The 17,586-nt window shown below is 35.4% G+C and overlaps 2 protein-coding genes across 2 annotated transcripts; both read left to right on the forward strand.

The window, feature by feature from the left end:
• Positions 1-801: 801 nt before the first annotated feature.
• LOC112505916 (subtilisin-like protease SBT1.7) lies at positions 802-3,045 on the forward strand. Its single transcript, XM_025109955.1, has one exon. It carries the CDS (start codon positions 802-804, stop codon positions 3,043-3,045), a length of 2,244 nt encoding a protein of 747 aa, XP_024965723.1.
• A 1,593-nt stretch (positions 3,046-4,638) lies between these two features.
• Positions 4,639-6,144, forward strand: LOC112505917 (epoxide hydrolase A-like). Its single transcript, XM_025109956.1, has 3 exons — positions 4,639-5,115; positions 5,561-5,802; positions 5,880-6,144. Exons 1-3 carry the CDS (start codon positions 4,639-4,641, stop codon positions 6,142-6,144), a joined length of 984 nt encoding a protein of 327 aa, XP_024965724.1.
• Positions 6,145-17,586: the final 11,442 nt, after the last annotated feature.

A 17,586-nucleotide genomic window follows, 5' to 3' on the forward strand; every position in this document is an offset into this window, starting at 1 on the left:
GAAGTTTATGTGTAAAATGTTGGTCTCACGGGTCTCACGAAAACAGGCTGGTCTCACGTGAACCCAACCCTATATATATATATATATATATATAGATGGAGGTTCAAACGAGAACATCTTTATTTTACGAGACGTAAGAACACCCTTATCACATATGATAATACGCGTGAGGGGACCCTGTAATGTGCGGACGACGTGTTCTACGACTTATGTCGCGTCAAAAGTTGTTTGCGTCTATAATTTAGCATTACATGTGATGGTCTTGATAGATTATAGTATCATATCAACAACATCCTTATCACATGTGATAATATTTGTGAGGAGCTTAGTAGTGCATGCAATATCCTTTTCACATATGATAATACTTGTGAGGGACTTAGTGGTGTACAAGCGATTTGACCCGCAACAAAGATCGCATCAGAAATCGTTCACGTATATGATTTAGTACCAATCATCATAAAAAGATGCCACGTTTTTGACCAATTCAATATTATCAATTTTTTGTAAGCAGTAAATACAAATTGTTGTAGAGACTCCAAGGGGGTAATACTCAAACAAATAAAAGAAAACATATTATGTTCTGCCGTTCCAAGATTCTTGTAGTGTATATATATATATGTTAGGTTATATAAGCCCTAACATGTGGCGATACAATACGAGATATATATATATATTACACAAACACACACACACACATGTGTGTGTGTGTATATATATATATATATATATATATATATATAAGCTGGCCAGTTCTACTAAAACCATAACAAACCTCTTGAAGAAGTGTAACAGATGCTAAAAATGGCTATCACCCCACTTGTAACTTTGATCCTACTCTCTACAATCTCTCTTGGCATTGCTGAAAGAAGTGATAGTAGATTGAAAACTTACATTGTCCATGTAAAGAAACCAGAAGCTTCCCTCTCCACTCTGAGTGAAGACCAGAACCAGAAGGCTTACCATCGATCATTTCTTCCCTTTCATCTTGCATCCTTAGAGAAAGACGAACCTTTACTTTACTCGTACCAGAATGTGCTCAGTGGTTTTGCAGCAAGACTCACTGAACTCGATATTCAAGCCATGAGAAACAAAGATGGGTTTATATCAGCTCGTCAAGAAAGGATGTTTAAGCTTCACACGACTCACACGCCCACTTTCTTGGGGTTGCATCAAGAATCTGGTTTTTGGAAGCAATCGAGCTTTGGGAAGGGTATGATCATTGGAGTACTCGATAGCGGGATTGTACCGAATCATGCTTCATTTAGCGACTACGGAATGCCACCTCCACCTTCTAAATGGAAAGGGATGTGTGAGTTCAATGCATCAAGCTGCAACAACAAACTAATTGGGGCGAGATCATTTAACATTGCTGCAATGGCTTCAAATTCAAGCATGAAAGTAGAGCCGCCGCTAGATGAAGATGGACATGGGACCCATACTGCAAGCACAGCTGCTGGCGGTTTTGTGAAGAATGCAGAAGCGCTCGGTGGTGCACCAGGGACAGCGGTCGGGATGGCACCTCTTGCTCATCTGGCAGTTTATAAAGTATGTTTTGGTCCCGATTGCCCGGAAAGCGACATACTAGCCGGGCTTGATGCTGCTGTAGCTGATGGAGTTGATGTGATATCAATTTCTCTTGGAGAAGATGAAAACGTGCCGTTTTTTCAGGACAATATCGCGATAGGGTCCTTCGCTGCGGTTCAGAAAGGAATCTTTGTGAGTTGTGCAACGGGGAATTCGGGTCCGATCAATGGCACAGCAACGAATGTGGCCCCTTGGGTTCTAACAGTTGGAGCAAGCACCATTGACAGAAAAATCAAAGTCGTAGCAAAACTGGGAAACCAGATGGAATTTGATGGTGAATCTTTATTTCAGCCAAAAGACTTCCCTTCTACACTAACACCACTGGTTTACGCTGGTGCTAATGACAAACCAGATTCCAAGTTATGTGTCAACGGATCGCTTGAAGGCATTGATGTCAAAGGAAAGATAGTATTATGCGAGAGAGGTTTGACGGCAAGAACAGAGAAAGGAGAAGTGGTGAAAGCCGCAGGTGGTGCAGCCATGATCTTGATGAACCAAGCAGCACAAGGGTTTAGCCTAGACCCCGATGCACATGTTCTCCCTGCATCACATGTGAGTTATGCTGCTGGACTGCAGATCAAAGCATACATCAACTCAACGCGAACACCGATGGCAGCGTTACTGTTCAAAGGAACAGTAATTGGAGATCCTTTAGCTCCATCCGTTGCTGCATTTTCTTCCCGTGGCCCGAATACTGTGAGCCCGGGAATCCTAAAACCAGACATTATCGGCCCTGGAGTTGGCATTCTAGCAGCATGGGCTATCCCACTGGCTGGAAGCACCAACACAAAATCTCCAATATTTAACCTGATGTCTGGAACTTCCATGTCATGCCCACATCTTAGCGGCGTTGCTGCGTTGCTCAAAGCAACTCATCCTTATTGGTCACCAGCAGCTATAAAGTCTGCTATAATGACTTCTGCAGACCTAAAAAATCTGAAAGGTACACCACTAGTAGATGAAACACTCCAACCAGCAGACGTATTTGCTACTGGTGCTGGTCATGTTAACCCATCAAAGGCCAATGATCCGGGGTTGATCTATGATATCCAGCCAGATGATTATATACCTTACTTGTGTGGCTTAGGCTATAGTGACAACGAGGTTGGGATCATTGCACATCGACCGGTAAAGTGTTGGACAACTTCTAGCATACTAGAAGGCCAACTAAATTACCCTTCGTTTGCTGTTAAACTTGGACCATCTCAGACATTTACAAGGACAGTGACGAACGTTGGAGAGCCATATACATCGTATGTTGTCACAGTTGTTGCACCAAAAGGAGTAACGGTGAGTGTCCATCCCAACAAGCTTAATTTCACGCAAAGGAACCAGAAGGCAACGTACTCGGTGACATTCAACCGCACGAAAGAGGAAACAGGTGAATTTGGTCAAGGTTATATAGCATGGGTCTCTGCTAAACACATGGTTCGAAGTGTTATCTCTGTGAACTTCATCTAAAACCAGTTGTGCACTAATATGAGGAGTTGTGTCCTCACATGTCGTCTTGTGTTTTGCTTTTGTTTTGTAAGCTAGAAGCTTTCCACGGGCTTCCTATTTTTTGAACCATGTATGACGAGATATACTCGGTTCGTTTGGTTTGTTATCGAGTACCTGCATTTGGATATATAAATTAGATCCAATACTTATTTTGGATGAATATGAGGTATTACTAAAGATCAAAATCTTCAAGAGAAAAAATACAATCGGCGGTTTTTCTAGTTTAGAGATTTAGGTGGCGTTTGGTTCCATGGAATCTGATTGAATTGCAATGTCATTCTATTGAACAAATTCCATTCGCGTGTGTGGTCCATTCTCTAAGTTTTAGTTTGGAATTCCAGTTCCACATAAGATGGAATTTAATAAGTTTCTAGGGTTTTAGTAAGGAACTGCGAATTTTATTTCGTCAAATCTTTTAAGAAAGACTATTATGTGTTTATATTTACTTTAATCCATTGCATCCCACTATGACGATCACCGCCGCCACCACCATCATTGCCGACATATCATCGTCACAACACACACCGCCACCATCTCCTCATTTCAAGAAAAAAATGGGTTTATTGGACGGCACCAACTTTTAAGCGTCCTAATAGAATAATGCTTTATAAGATCAAAAAATAAAGTGTCATATCTAAAAACGTTGTAATAAGTTTAGAAGACGCGTTTGTGCGTCTAAACAAGTTTTTTAGAACACTTACAATACAAAACGTCACATTAGCTATTTTATTGGACACCTTTGAGAAAATGTCTTATAAACCCAATATTTTTTATAAGATGCTTGATTTTATGAGAAACATTTCCAAATAGTGTCTTATAAAATTGTAATACGACACCTTTGTATAAAAATGACCTAAAGTTCTTACGACACCCAAAATCATCATATAAACTTTATGACAACGCCTTTATAGATATAATATTTAATTGTTTGGTTCTATAAATTAAGTCTTAGAAATTTTTAGTGTCTTGTAAACCTAATTTTGTTGTAATGCCCCCACTGCCATCGTTGTACCAGCATCACCGTCGCCACCACCACAACCATCGTCACTAACACCACCACCCATCATCATATCTGCCGCTGCCACACCACTGCTGCCACCATTAACTAATATTATTGTTAATAATTTTTAACAGTAATTTTCAAAATCAATAGCAATTCCTTTGTATGAATCACAATTCACTTGTTTAGATGAGTTGTAAATTGTTTACTATTTTATAGATTTTTCTTGCTTAATTAATAATAGATGGTAATTACAAGAAACCTTAGACATTGACATTTACATTGACATTGACATTGTTGTTGGGAATGAATGGAGGTTTCTGTCTTCAGGAATATGATTAACACAGGAATATCTTTACTGTAAATTAATGATTTGAGTTCGATTAAAACAATGCAATTAATCCTTCTTACTCGTTTGGAACAACATATGGTACACAAACAAGTCCAAAGAACATCAAAATCAAACTGTTTGTCGATTCGATTTGTTTTAGAACCTCTTTCTTCCATATATAATAAGAACCCAAATTAAGCCAACAAAACTCATAGGTGCATAAATGGAGAAGATTGTACACAGGATGGTGGATGTGAACGGCATTAACATGCACATAGCGGAGCTTGGCCATGGCCCAACGGTCCTCCTCATCCACGGCTTCCCGGAGCTCTGGTACAGTTGGCGCCATCAGATCCTCTACCTTGCCGCCCATGGCTACCATGCAGTAGCACCAGATCTCCGTGGCTATGGAGACACCACCGGACCTCCACTTGATGATGTCACCAAGTTCACCACCTTCCAAGTCGTTGGTGACTTGGTGTCACTCATCGATCAAGTGGCCAGTCTGGATGAAAAGGTGTTGGTGGTGGGCCATGACTGGGGTGCGATTATTGCATGGTGTTTGTGCCTTTACAGGCCTGATAAAGTGAAGGCATTGGTGAATATGAGTGTTGCTTATATTCCAAGAAACCCAAAATTTAAACCAGTTGATGGAATACGTGCTATTTACGGCAATGATCACTACATTTCGAGATTTCAGGTTAAGAGATTCACATATTTTTCTTTTTCGCGAAAACACCTCTACTTTTTGAGGTAGAAGCCACATAACAATCCCAATAGTTTAGGATGCATTTGGTAAGCAGACACAACTGGATAGAACAGGAAGGCATCGACTGAGATTGGACGGCCGAGAGTAACATAGGCGAGTGAAAAACTTGGGAAAAGTTTCAGTGTTTTAATTTGAGATCTATGGATAGTTTAGTAATTTATAATTTTCTCCCATCTGTTCCTCCACGGTGGGAAGAAAAAATGTATTTTTTTTCAACTCAATCTTGTGTCCAGCTTAATGTCGCGACAAACATGGAATGAGTTTTTGGATTGTTTTATCCGGTCCTGTCCACAAACGCCTATGAGATTCGAACTTATAAGACCTATATCTTAATAACAAAATACACTAATATGAAAATCTATAAACTATTTTTCAGGAGCCTGGAGTAATCGAAGATGAATTTGCGGAATTGGGCATTGAAAGGGCTCTAAAAAAGTTCTTAGCTTATCGCAACCCCACCCCGCCAGTTCTACCCAAGAATCTAAGTTTAGAAGACTCACCCGATAATCCGATACTCTTGCCTTCATGGTTGTCTGAAGGCGACATTGCTTACTATACAAGCAAATACGAGAAAACTGGATTTACGGGTGGTCTAAATTATTATCGAGCCATGAACTTGTAAGTTGAGATATTACATCTGAATTCTTTACCCTCGATGAGAAATTATTCATTGAAGTATTGTTTGTAATTGGTAGGAACTGGGAGTTGAGTGCGCCATGGACCGGAGCCCAAGTGAAAGTACCGGCTAAGTTCATAGTGGGTGAGATCGACTTGACTTACAACACCATGGGAATTCAAGATTATATACACAAAGGTGGGTTCAAAAAAGAAGTACCGCTCTTAGAAGATGTGATCATAATGGAAGGCGTGGGGCATTTTCTGCACGAAGAGAAACCCGATGAGATCAATCAACATATCGACCGATTCTTCAAACAATTCTGTGATGATGAATTAAATTAGTGTGTATGTTTGGGGGTGTAACTGTTATGCCTTCAGATTTATCGGTGTAATTTGGAACGATGGTACAATAAGATTATTATAGTTGTTTCAAAGTTAAATTTTGAAATGAACACTTATGCAAAGATAAAGACAGCCAGTGGTATGGCTTTCGAATCCAATTTGCCTTGGTTCATAAAGCTGTTTTTGGTAGCGTTTTTGAACCATTGGTGGATGCCTGTTATTTCAAAATGGAATTTTCTTGACCCATAATTAGATTACAACATTTTTTGCATTAATTCTTTTTTCGGTCAATAGCAATTAGATTGAAATGTTAATTACGTTAGTGTTAGCTGGAAAATTCCTAGACAGATGACCTAACTTGCCACACTGATAACACTTTCTCTGTTCTGGCTTACAGTCACCTTGATGAACTTGGTGACATCGGGGACAGGTTCTATCAACGCTCTTTGAACAGATCGGTAATCTATTTTTATAGAATTTAGCCCTCGATAACCGGTCGAAGGCCCTTCCCATCTTCTCTTTTCTACTACTTTCTCTTCTCCCTGCCTATTTTTATTCCTCTTAGTAGTTTCAGCAGCATCTACTGCTAAAGGAAAAGTGGCAGGACTCACTGCAATCACAAATTCCCGAATGGAGGGTTTTAAACCTTAGATATACCTCTCCACTTTTCTTGATTCAGAAGAGATATAGTGTCCGCAAACCGGGAATGTTCAATAAACTTTTCAGTGTATTCCCGTACTGATCTGTTGCCTTGTTCCAGTTTTAGAAAATCCTCTTTCATTTGACTTACAGCTGGCTTTGGACAAAATTGTTCTTTAAATCTATTTGCAAATTCTGACCAAGGCATGCATGGTTCGTAGAATATTGGATTTAGCCAATGATTCTACATCCCACCAGTATAAAGCGTTAGATTTCAACATAGAAACAACAAATCTAACCTTGTCTTCCTCTGAGCATTTACTGGTATTAAATATAGATTCAATTTCCTTCAACCAACACATAGCTTTCACCGGATCCCTTTCCCCAGAAAACATTGGGGGTTTGCAAGTCAAAAACATCTTTATGTTGTCTCCTTTACTACTCGTAGCTGGGACTTGAGGATTTACCTCAACTCGTTCTGTTTCAACTCTGGCCGGTAATCCCATAATAGATGTCAGAGTCTTTCTTAACTTGTTCATTTCTTCCACTAGAACATCCCGTGTCATGTACTCTGGCTATGACACCTGTTCTTGATTGACATTCCCAGAAATAGACTCAACTTGATCTGGATGAATCTCAGACTAACTCTGTTTGCCTCTTACTTGACTTCTTCCATGAGTTCTACCCCTACTTCTTCCCCTGCCTCAACCTTCAGAAGCACTTGTCAGAGCATTTTTAGGAGAATTCTCTTTATCGTCTGGGTTAGGGCGGGTGATCCTTTTAGATCTTCTAGAACGACTAGCCATCTACAGATTTTCAATATTAATAATCACGTATTCACGTTCCCAAATATAATAAGGTGTCTAAGGATAGATATGTACCTGTAAATTCATAATTACATTGGTCAGTTGTAATTCGAATTTACCTTACATACTGTCATCTTAACCTATCATATTTATTCCCAATGGTGCTATCTATGTTTGCGACCCCTTAATATGCAAATAACATAGTTTAAGTTTGACATTATGCTTTGAATACCTAAATCTCTTAAACTCAGACTCTGATACCACCTCTATAACATCCCACTTTTCACATTGCATATAAATAATTACTTCATATATTCAGAAATACAATTATACTTTGGTCCTATTAGTACAAAAAATTTTAATACAAAATTTACAACTCAAAAATTCCAAAACAATATTCTTGTACATCACATGTATGAACAACATGTATTCTCAAAATCCATCAAGTAATAGACTGATCTTCAAAATAGCAGTTAAGCACATAAGGAAAATAATCACATTTTCCCCTTCCCCTTATCCCTGGACCCTGCCGGACCTACAATGCATAGTTTTAAAACAGAAAATGAGGGTTAGACCATGAGGTGTAGTGAGAAAACCCTTCTTTGCAATTACAGGGTGAAAATCACCAAAACCTGTTATAAAACTCACATTTAAATACCTAATTGCTTTGATGTAATATAGCTTCAGTAAAACAACAACTGCAAGTTATAAATTTTTCCTACCATAAAGGATAATATACTACTCAGATTCTCACCGATGTCTTGAACACAACTCTCAAAGCTATCAAGTTTCATCAGACTAGAGCTTACAGATTCTACCTCCAAGATCATATAAAAGAATATCAATCACCAGAGTTCTTGGTTATTATCAAAAGCTTTTAAGATACAAATAGTGTTAAACTCAAATGAGAACTGAATTGAGTAACCATCAAAGGCCCTCTAGGTTTTATTTCAAATCATTATTATTTTGAATAACCAAAATAGAATATCTGATATCACAAAATCATTTGAAACACAAGAAATTAATGCCTCCTGCTATAAGCCATTTTCCCCTTCTCAATAACATCGTTGTTATCATTTCAATAAGAGCAATATTTCCAAGTCTTCATATTACAAAGAAATTTTGACTCAAAATTATCGCATCTTACAGATGTGATAACAAGAGCTATAGTAGTAACCACACACACAAATGCCACCCTTATCCAAATGTACACATCTTCTTGATATGTCACCCTTATCCCATGGTACACCTCTCCTTGATATGCCACCCTTATTTTCTCATCAAATCTATAGATAAATCTGTAGTTTTAGCCAATAATGGCCTCAAAATAGTTTCATATCAGAAACTTTAATCTCAAGAACTCTCAAGTTCTTAAATCCTTTTTTCGATCTCATCTTAATATTTCTTTTAGAAACAGTTTTCTCATCTCAACAGTTTTGAAAGAAACATCAGTACATTTCCTCAATTTAAATTAACAGTTGAAAGATACAGGTTACCCCTTCTCAGCTCAAAACAGTTTTGAAACTGTTAAACAATATTGAAAACAATAATTTTCATCGGACAAGCCCTAGGCGATAACTGCCCCTCATCGGTCAACACTATAGTTGATAACCTCTTCATCGGACAACACTTAAACATGCTTCACCGGTCACACTATGTCCGGTAACAACCTCACCAGTCAACACTGTGTCCGATAACAACCTCACCTGTCAACACTTACAATATAAATAACAAAGTCGGGCAATGCTTTGTCCGATGAGCATCCTCACCGGACAAGGCATTGGACGATAAACCCCAATTCGGTCAACATTATGTCTCAAACACTAAACCGTTAAACACATGGGCGATGAAATGCACAAACCGGACAACTCTTGTCCGATAAAGGCCTTCAACAGATAACACTTCATCCGGTAAAGTCCTCACCGGACAATGCATAATTAACATAATTCTCTTCACCGGTCAAGGCATCACCGGTAAGGGGATGTCATCGGACAACACAGTGTCCAATTACAGTCCCTCATCGAAACATGCAGTCTAACATAAGAACGTATATACAACATATACCAACAGATAAGAAATCATGAAAAACCAATATTTCGTAATCAAATTCAAAGATTGTTTTATAGAAACACTCACCTTTATGCAAGCAAAGGAGTTTAAAATGAAAAACAACAACATAAATTAGTTTCGCTGGATCACAATCCAACTTCTATTCTTGGCAAGGAAATTCACACAAACTCACTTCTTCTGTTTCCTTTCTAAAAATGGCAGAAAAGTCTCTCTTTAGAATTTCCCACCTTTTATACTTGACATATAAGGCGGTTTAGGGAAATTATAAAAATTATTTTCCCTCACAACCCCATGCACACACATGCACATAATTAACAACTCTTACACATACATGCATATATACCACTTACTTTTGCACGCATAATAACATATATACATACATATACAATGATGCATGCATATAAAATTATGTACACACTCACATCAATATTTTCATTCATGCATATACCCACATGATCAATTTTATCAATTAAAAACATACTCACGTAACCATATAATCACATAATAATTACCTTAGATGTATAACCAGATCCCAGTTATCACATCAAGTTTGCCTAAAAGGTGGTTATGGCAAGGTAGGTGCTACTAGGACTGAATACAAAACCTTTAAGAGGGATTTCAATAGCTTTGTTGGTAATAAAGATGGTCAAATGGTTATCAATCTCTTTAATGATCACAAAGTGCATGGGTCAAATCTTAAAGTGATTAAGAATCTCATTATAAATTGTAAATTAATTCAAGTACAAGTTATGATTAAGATTCACATGTGAACCAATATGCAACTAATTATCACCGCCTAAAAATGGATTGTTGGGATCTTTTGCGTTTGGTTACATTTCAAAAAACCAATGAAGAACATGAATCTTCATGTTAACATATGAGATTTAGGAAAATGACATTTAATTCGATTTGTAAAGTAAAATCGCCAACGATTCATGGTAAAAAATTAGATAAGAAATCTATAATTATCATTATTTAAAAAAAATAAAAAATTGGAGATGAATTAAGATATTTGTTTTTTTTTAAAAGTTCAGAAAAACTCAACAAACTTTTCCATTCTGAATGATTAAATCCTGAAACTTTTTTTGAATGAAAATCTATTGAACTTTCTTTTTTCAATGACCAAATCCATGAACTTTTTTTTGGAATAAATAAACTAGCAAACTTTTAAAAATTGGTTACTTACATCATTTTAACACAAAAAAAGCTTCTTCAAACCGGCTAATACGATCTTAAAGTAAAAAAAACCTAAATCAGTTTTACTACTCTCAAAACTCTATGTATTTCAAATCCCTCACCACTCCTCGCAGTGACGGATCCAGAAACTTTTATTATTGGGGGCACCTTTTAAGGATGCCAAAAAAATCTGAAACCGAATAACTCTTTCGAACCAATAAGATTTTGGGTTATTCAATTTTCGGCTTAAAGGTCCACTTTAATTGAATAAAAATAACTTATTCATTAGTATTAGAGCAAACAAAACAAGAGAAATAAAATGAATTTTAACGGGTTGACACTTAGGAGTTAGAGGAATTAGAGTTTAATTGATTAAATAATGACTCCTTCAAGTAAGAGTTCTAAATGAGAGACAAGAATTAGAATTTGGTCTAACTTTTATTTGTTTTGGGCCTATTAATAATTTTAGGTTAATAAAAATAAAAATAAAAATAAAACTACTCCTGGGGTTTGTTGGGGGCCTGTGCCCCCCTACCTCGTTGTTGTGGATCCGCCAATGACCCCTCGTCATGTCATTGTCGTTCACTGTCTATCAATGTCCATCAAGTTCGTTGGCCCCTGCATCAATCTCCTTCTTTTTTATTGTATGTTTTGTTTTTCAATTATCCATCTTATTTTAATATGTCCATACGTGCTACATGAAACTGTTGTAAAAGAGGGAGGATCGAAAGAGAAAAAAACAGATCAAAAAAAGAGAAATTGATGGCAGGGGCCAATGACAGTGATGGATGGTATAGAGAACGGGATGTGATGAGGCAGCGAAAAGTGGCAAGGGGGAGCGATATCGTTGTGTAAAAGGGGTATGAATCGCTAGGATTTGGAAACGTTAAAACTAATTTAGGTTTTTTTTATTACTTTTAAACCTTATTAGTCGAATACATATGACTTTTTTAGGGTTAAAAAATGTAGGTAGCCAATTTTTAGAATCCAGTGGTTTATTTCTTGAAAAAATTATTCAAAAACTTAATCATTCAAAACTTAGTAAAGTTAAATGGTTTTTTTTTATTCAAAAACAAATAGTTCAAGACTTAATCATTCGAAAGAAAAAAGTACTTTAGATTTTTCCTTTTAAACCTTTTTCCATAGTTATCTAGCGGTTGAAATTGGTTCTCTCCATTTTCAATATTTTTATGTTTGTTATTTTATATAAATCAGTATTAGTTTTAATATGAACTTTTCCATAAGAAGTATGCCCAAATTTCATCAAAGTAATATAGATTTCGTTTTCATATTCTAAAACTAACTTTCAATATCTTCGATTTGTTGAATCAATTTTCAAAAATTCCAATTTAAGGAACCCTATAACGTTGTTTGTATGATAAACAGTTAAGAAAACATTTAAAGGAACCTTTTTTATAAAGTTGACTTTAACTATTTTTTTTTATTAAGATCATATGAGCAAAAAAACATATGAAAAAGGCTAACATCTATAAATAGTGATATTGTAGTTGTAAAAGCTTATTAAATTGCATGATGGTCGACCAATTGGGGGTTGGACATTTTTCTTTCTTGTGTTTAAAACATGTAATTTAAATACAATTAAAAAAAAACCATATTTCTTTTGAATTTCTTTGGGTGATGAGTCAAATTTTTTTTCTTTTTGCTTTATAGACTTGAATTGTATATTGGACCAAACTATAAATACTATTTAAAGCGTTCAATAAGACAATGTTTGGCAAGATAGTTGATGATTGATAAGATAGATGATAGCTGATAAGTTAGTTAATGAACAAATAACATTTGCCAAAAAACTAGATGAAAAATATAAAATTTTCAAAAAGAACGTCTTTAAAGATTAGTTATTACAACTTTTGATAATATAATTAATAAAATTCTTAATATTAATTGATACAAACAAAATAGTAAAGAAAAATTAAATAATATAATATGTTAGCTGAAAGAATTTCAGATTAATTATATATATGTATATATATATATATATATATATTAATTTTTTTGGATTTGTTAAAGCAAATTTAAGAAAAAAAAAAACTATGATAATTTATGATTTTAAATAACCATTCTGAATAATATGAGTAAAAATAAACTGGCCAACCTTACATATCCTAATTAACTAATAATTTCTTTTCAAACTATGATTGATAATTAAGTTAAATATTTTATTAAAATCACCTAGCATAGTTTTATTATTTATGAAATACAATAACCTAACTTTAATTATTATGTTTTACATACATATTTTTAGAATCAATACATTTGATTTTTATAATTAAATATATTGAATAATAATTAAAAAAATAATAACATATAAATAAATGATATGATTAATAATAATTAAAATAATTAATAATTGATATTAATGTATAATGTATAATTAAAATTAATTAATAATTTTCAATTGATATTAATTACTATTTAATAATGATCAATATTTATTAATACTAGTATTTATTAATTTTTATCAATATCAATAATAGTTAATTTTTGTTAGTATTTGTTTATAATTAATAATAATTAATATCAATTAGGGTTATAATTGAAAAAAATTGGCAAAAAACTCACAAACGCTACTCCAAATAGCTTTTCAAAAAGTTAGCTTGTGTCCATCCAAACATGTACTAAAAAATAAGCTAATTTAGCTTATGTTTATCAAACAATGTCTAAGTTCATAAAATGTTTTTAAACGTTTTAACAAAAAAAAATAGAATGTTTTAAAATAAAATGTCATATTAACAATTTTATAGCACATTTTCGAGAAGTTTTCTATAAATGCATCTATTTATAGAATATTTATATTTATAGGATATTCTTTAAATAATGTCATATAAAATAACTAATAGAACATTTTATTTTAAAAGCATTATATAAAACTATTATAACACTTTTAGATAGAAAACTTTTTGGTTTGTCCCTATAAATGAAAGTCATATAAAATATTTTATTAAAATGTTTAGACATATTAAATATCCAATAAAACCAATTTTGTTATAATGCAGCCTTTTAAATTATATATGAGTTGTGAATTTTTATAATTTAATGTCATAAAAATGGAATTCACGACACTATATAACTTGTTTATACATTCTATGTTTGTGTGCCAAATCATCAAAATCAGAGATAAAACAGATGCACAAATTGGTTGCAATCAATCGTTCAAGGTTTGATATTCTGGTGTCCTAGGCGTAGAGTAACCACACCAATCCATCCTGAACTTGCATGAACGACCAACATTATGTTATGAAAGAAGACTTCAATATTTCTTACGTGTACGTGTTTATGTTTTATGTTTATGTTGTGAGAGCATTCTTTTTGACATAATTTACGTACCTTATTTCGGTGGATGTAACATCATTTTCTCAAGACAAACATGACAACGAACTTAAAAATATCTCTTTCAAAAATACGTTATGCCTGTTAAAAATGATAAACTAACGACAATAATATATCACTACTAGAAAACTGGGCATTTCCGGCGGCTTTCCGGCAGACGATATCCGCCGGTATTTTTCCGGCGGAAGTTAAAAAAGTCAACTTTTATTGACTTCCGCCGGAAAAGATCATATCCTAATTACACTAATAAATTGCTTAGGTCCTACATGTTTATAAACAACTTAAACTTCAAATACGACAACCGAATTTGTATTACGAAATCGACGCAACACTTGGCTTTATATAATTCCGATTCGACTTTTAACAGCTTTTGACCTTCATTTTCAGGAGCATTTTTACCCTACTTAGAGACCAACACAGAAAATACTATCTAAATGAAAGATGTAGTATAATATGCGATGAAACTACTGGATTTTGAAACACCTCATTTGGATTATCCATCTATTTTATACGAATATTACAAAACAGCAGATCAATCCTAAATACATTGCAAACTGCCCCGAAAACACACAGTTTCGAGCCACTTAGAATCATAACTGGATTTTCGACCCTACATAAAAGTTGTAGTATACATTAAGGGCTTTCTAACTGCAAAATATAAACTCATTCCGACTTACGGTTTATAAGTTATACACTATCAAAGTATGGACCTGCATAGTCGGTAAAATCCGATTCCGTAATTCCCGACTAACTTTTATAACCCAACTTTCATGATTCGCTACATTTACGTGTTATAAACATGATTCAACATACTAAACATGAAATATATCACACTTATAACAATATTCATCCGTAAACTTAGACATAACATTATTTATAAACCAGTCTAAAAATACTAACGTAAACACCCTAATAAAAGTGAATGAAATTTGTACCTTTATGAAGGGTTCGAAGAGTGGATTCCGAATATATAATCGTTACTTCGATTGCTTCATCGATTTGCAAGAAATCTTAGAGAGAAGAAGAAGAAAAGAGAGAGAGAGAGATGAGGCGGTTGAAGAATGAACGAGAATGAAGAAGAAGAAGGCAGCGATGGATTGCTTTTATATATATATATATATATATATATATATATATATATATATATATATATATATAGGATTGGGTTCACGTGAGACCAACCTGTTTTCGTGAGACCCGTGAGACCACGTTTTTATACGTAAACTTCACAGCAAAAACACTGTGAAGGTTTTAAAAAGTCAAACCTTCACAGCATTTTTGCTGTGAAGTTTCAAGTGTAAAATGCTGGTCTCACGAGTCTCACGAAAACAGGCTGGTCTCACATGATCTCAAGTCTCTCTCTCTATATATATATATATATATATATATATTAAGAGATTAGGAATTTGGCTATTTTAACCCCTCAACAATTACCGACCGTTATTTAAATACGGTATAATTTTGGTAAGCTAACGAGAATGTGATTTTAAAATTCGGGTCTTACAATTCTCCTCCCCTTAAAAGAAGATTTCGTCCCCGAAATCGAATTTAAAGATAGGGAACTTACATTAGCTGAAGAATTCTGGGCACTCTCGCCGCATGTGTTCTTCAGTTTCCCACGTCGCCTCACGTTCAGAGTGATTCTTCCAAAGAACTTTTACGAAAGGAATCACTTTGTTTCGTGTACCTCTTTCATTGCGATCAAGAATTGCCTCAGGCTCCTCGCGATAAGATAGATCAGGCTCTATGTGCTCCAAAGGATATTCAATGACATGCAAGGGATTATATTTGTATCCTCGCAACGAAGATACATGAAACACATTATGTACGTGGGACAATTGTGGCGGTAGAGCTAACTTGTAGGCCACAGCTCCAACCCTTTCCAGAATTTCWAAAGGACCAATATATCTCGGGCTGAACTTCCCTTTGAGACCGAAATGTCTAATACCACGAGTCGGAGAAACTTTTAAGAAGACTTTATCACCCGATTGGAACTCGATAGGTCGTCGTCGCTTGTCGGCGTAGCTCTTTTGACGAGCCTGAGCCTCTTTCATCATTTGACGTGCAATTTCGACCTTCTCGGTAGTAACTTGTACTAATTCTGGGCCTTCTAAAATACTTTCTCCAACTTCATTTCAACAAGTCGGTGTTCGACATTTTCGGCCATAAAGTGCTTCATACGGGGACATGCCGATACTCGACTGCCAGCTATTATTATAGGAGAACTCGATTAGATACAAGTAGTTATCCCAACTTCCATGCCATTCCAACGTACATGCTCGGAGCATATCTTCCAATGTTTGAATTGTACGTTCAGATTGCCCATCAGTTTGCGGATGAAAGGCAGTACTAAAATTCAAATGTGTGCCCCAAGCTTTATGTAAACCTTCCCAAAATCAAGATGTAAAACGTGGGTCTCGATCGGAGGTAATCGATACAGGTGTGCCATGAAGACGCACAATCTCACGTTGGAAAACTTCGGTCAGCTTAKCAATTGACCAAGTTTGTCGRACAGGAAGAAAATGAGCCGATTTTGTCAGTCGGTGTACCACTACCCAGATTGCATCGTGTTTCAAGATCGTACGGGGTAATCCTACTACAAAATCCATAGTTATGTGCTCCCATTTCCATACTGGAATGTTCAACGATTGGAGAACACCACATGGACGTTGATGTTCAATTTTAACTTGTTGACAAGTGAGACAACGAGCTACAAAGTTGACGATATCTCGCTTCATTCCAATCCACCAGAAATAGTTTCTCAAATCACGATACATTTTTGTTGTGCCAGGATGAACCGAAAACGTTGAGTTATGAGCTTCGGTCAGAATTAGATCTCTAAGCTCCTAGTTATTCGGAACACAAAGACGATCCCGAAACCACAACACGTGATCATCATCAATTCTGAACTATGAACTAGAATTCTCTTGTGCCTGCTGGAAATTTGCCCATAATTCATTATCATCTTGTTGGGCTTCTTTGATTCGAGAGATTAGAGTCGGTTCTACCATTAGATTCGACAGAATTTCCGTTTGCGAACTCCGATAGATTTCTAGTCCAAACCGTTTGATTTCCAAAGCCAACTCTGTAGAAACAATTAAGGAAGAAACTTGTTCCACAGCTTTACGGTTTAAAGCGTCAGCGACTACATTAGCTTTGTCCGGATGATACTGTATCCGAACATCGTAATATTTCAGAAGTTCGAGCCACCTTCGTTGACGCATATTTAACTCTTTTTGAGTAAAGATGTATTTGAGACTTTTATAGTCAGTGAAAACTTCACAGGTCTCACCGTACAAATAGTGACGCCAGATCTTGAGTGCGAAGATCACTGCAGCCAATTCGAGATCATGAGTCGGATAATTGACCTCATAAGGCTTTAATTGACGAGAAGCATATG

Source organism: Cynara cardunculus, assembly GCF_001531365.2.
Source record: "Cynara cardunculus var. scolymus isolate 2C chromosome LG 2, CcrdV1, whole genome shotgun sequence".
Lineage (NCBI taxonomy): Eukaryota > Viridiplantae > Streptophyta > Magnoliopsida > Asterales > Asteraceae > Cynara > Cynara cardunculus.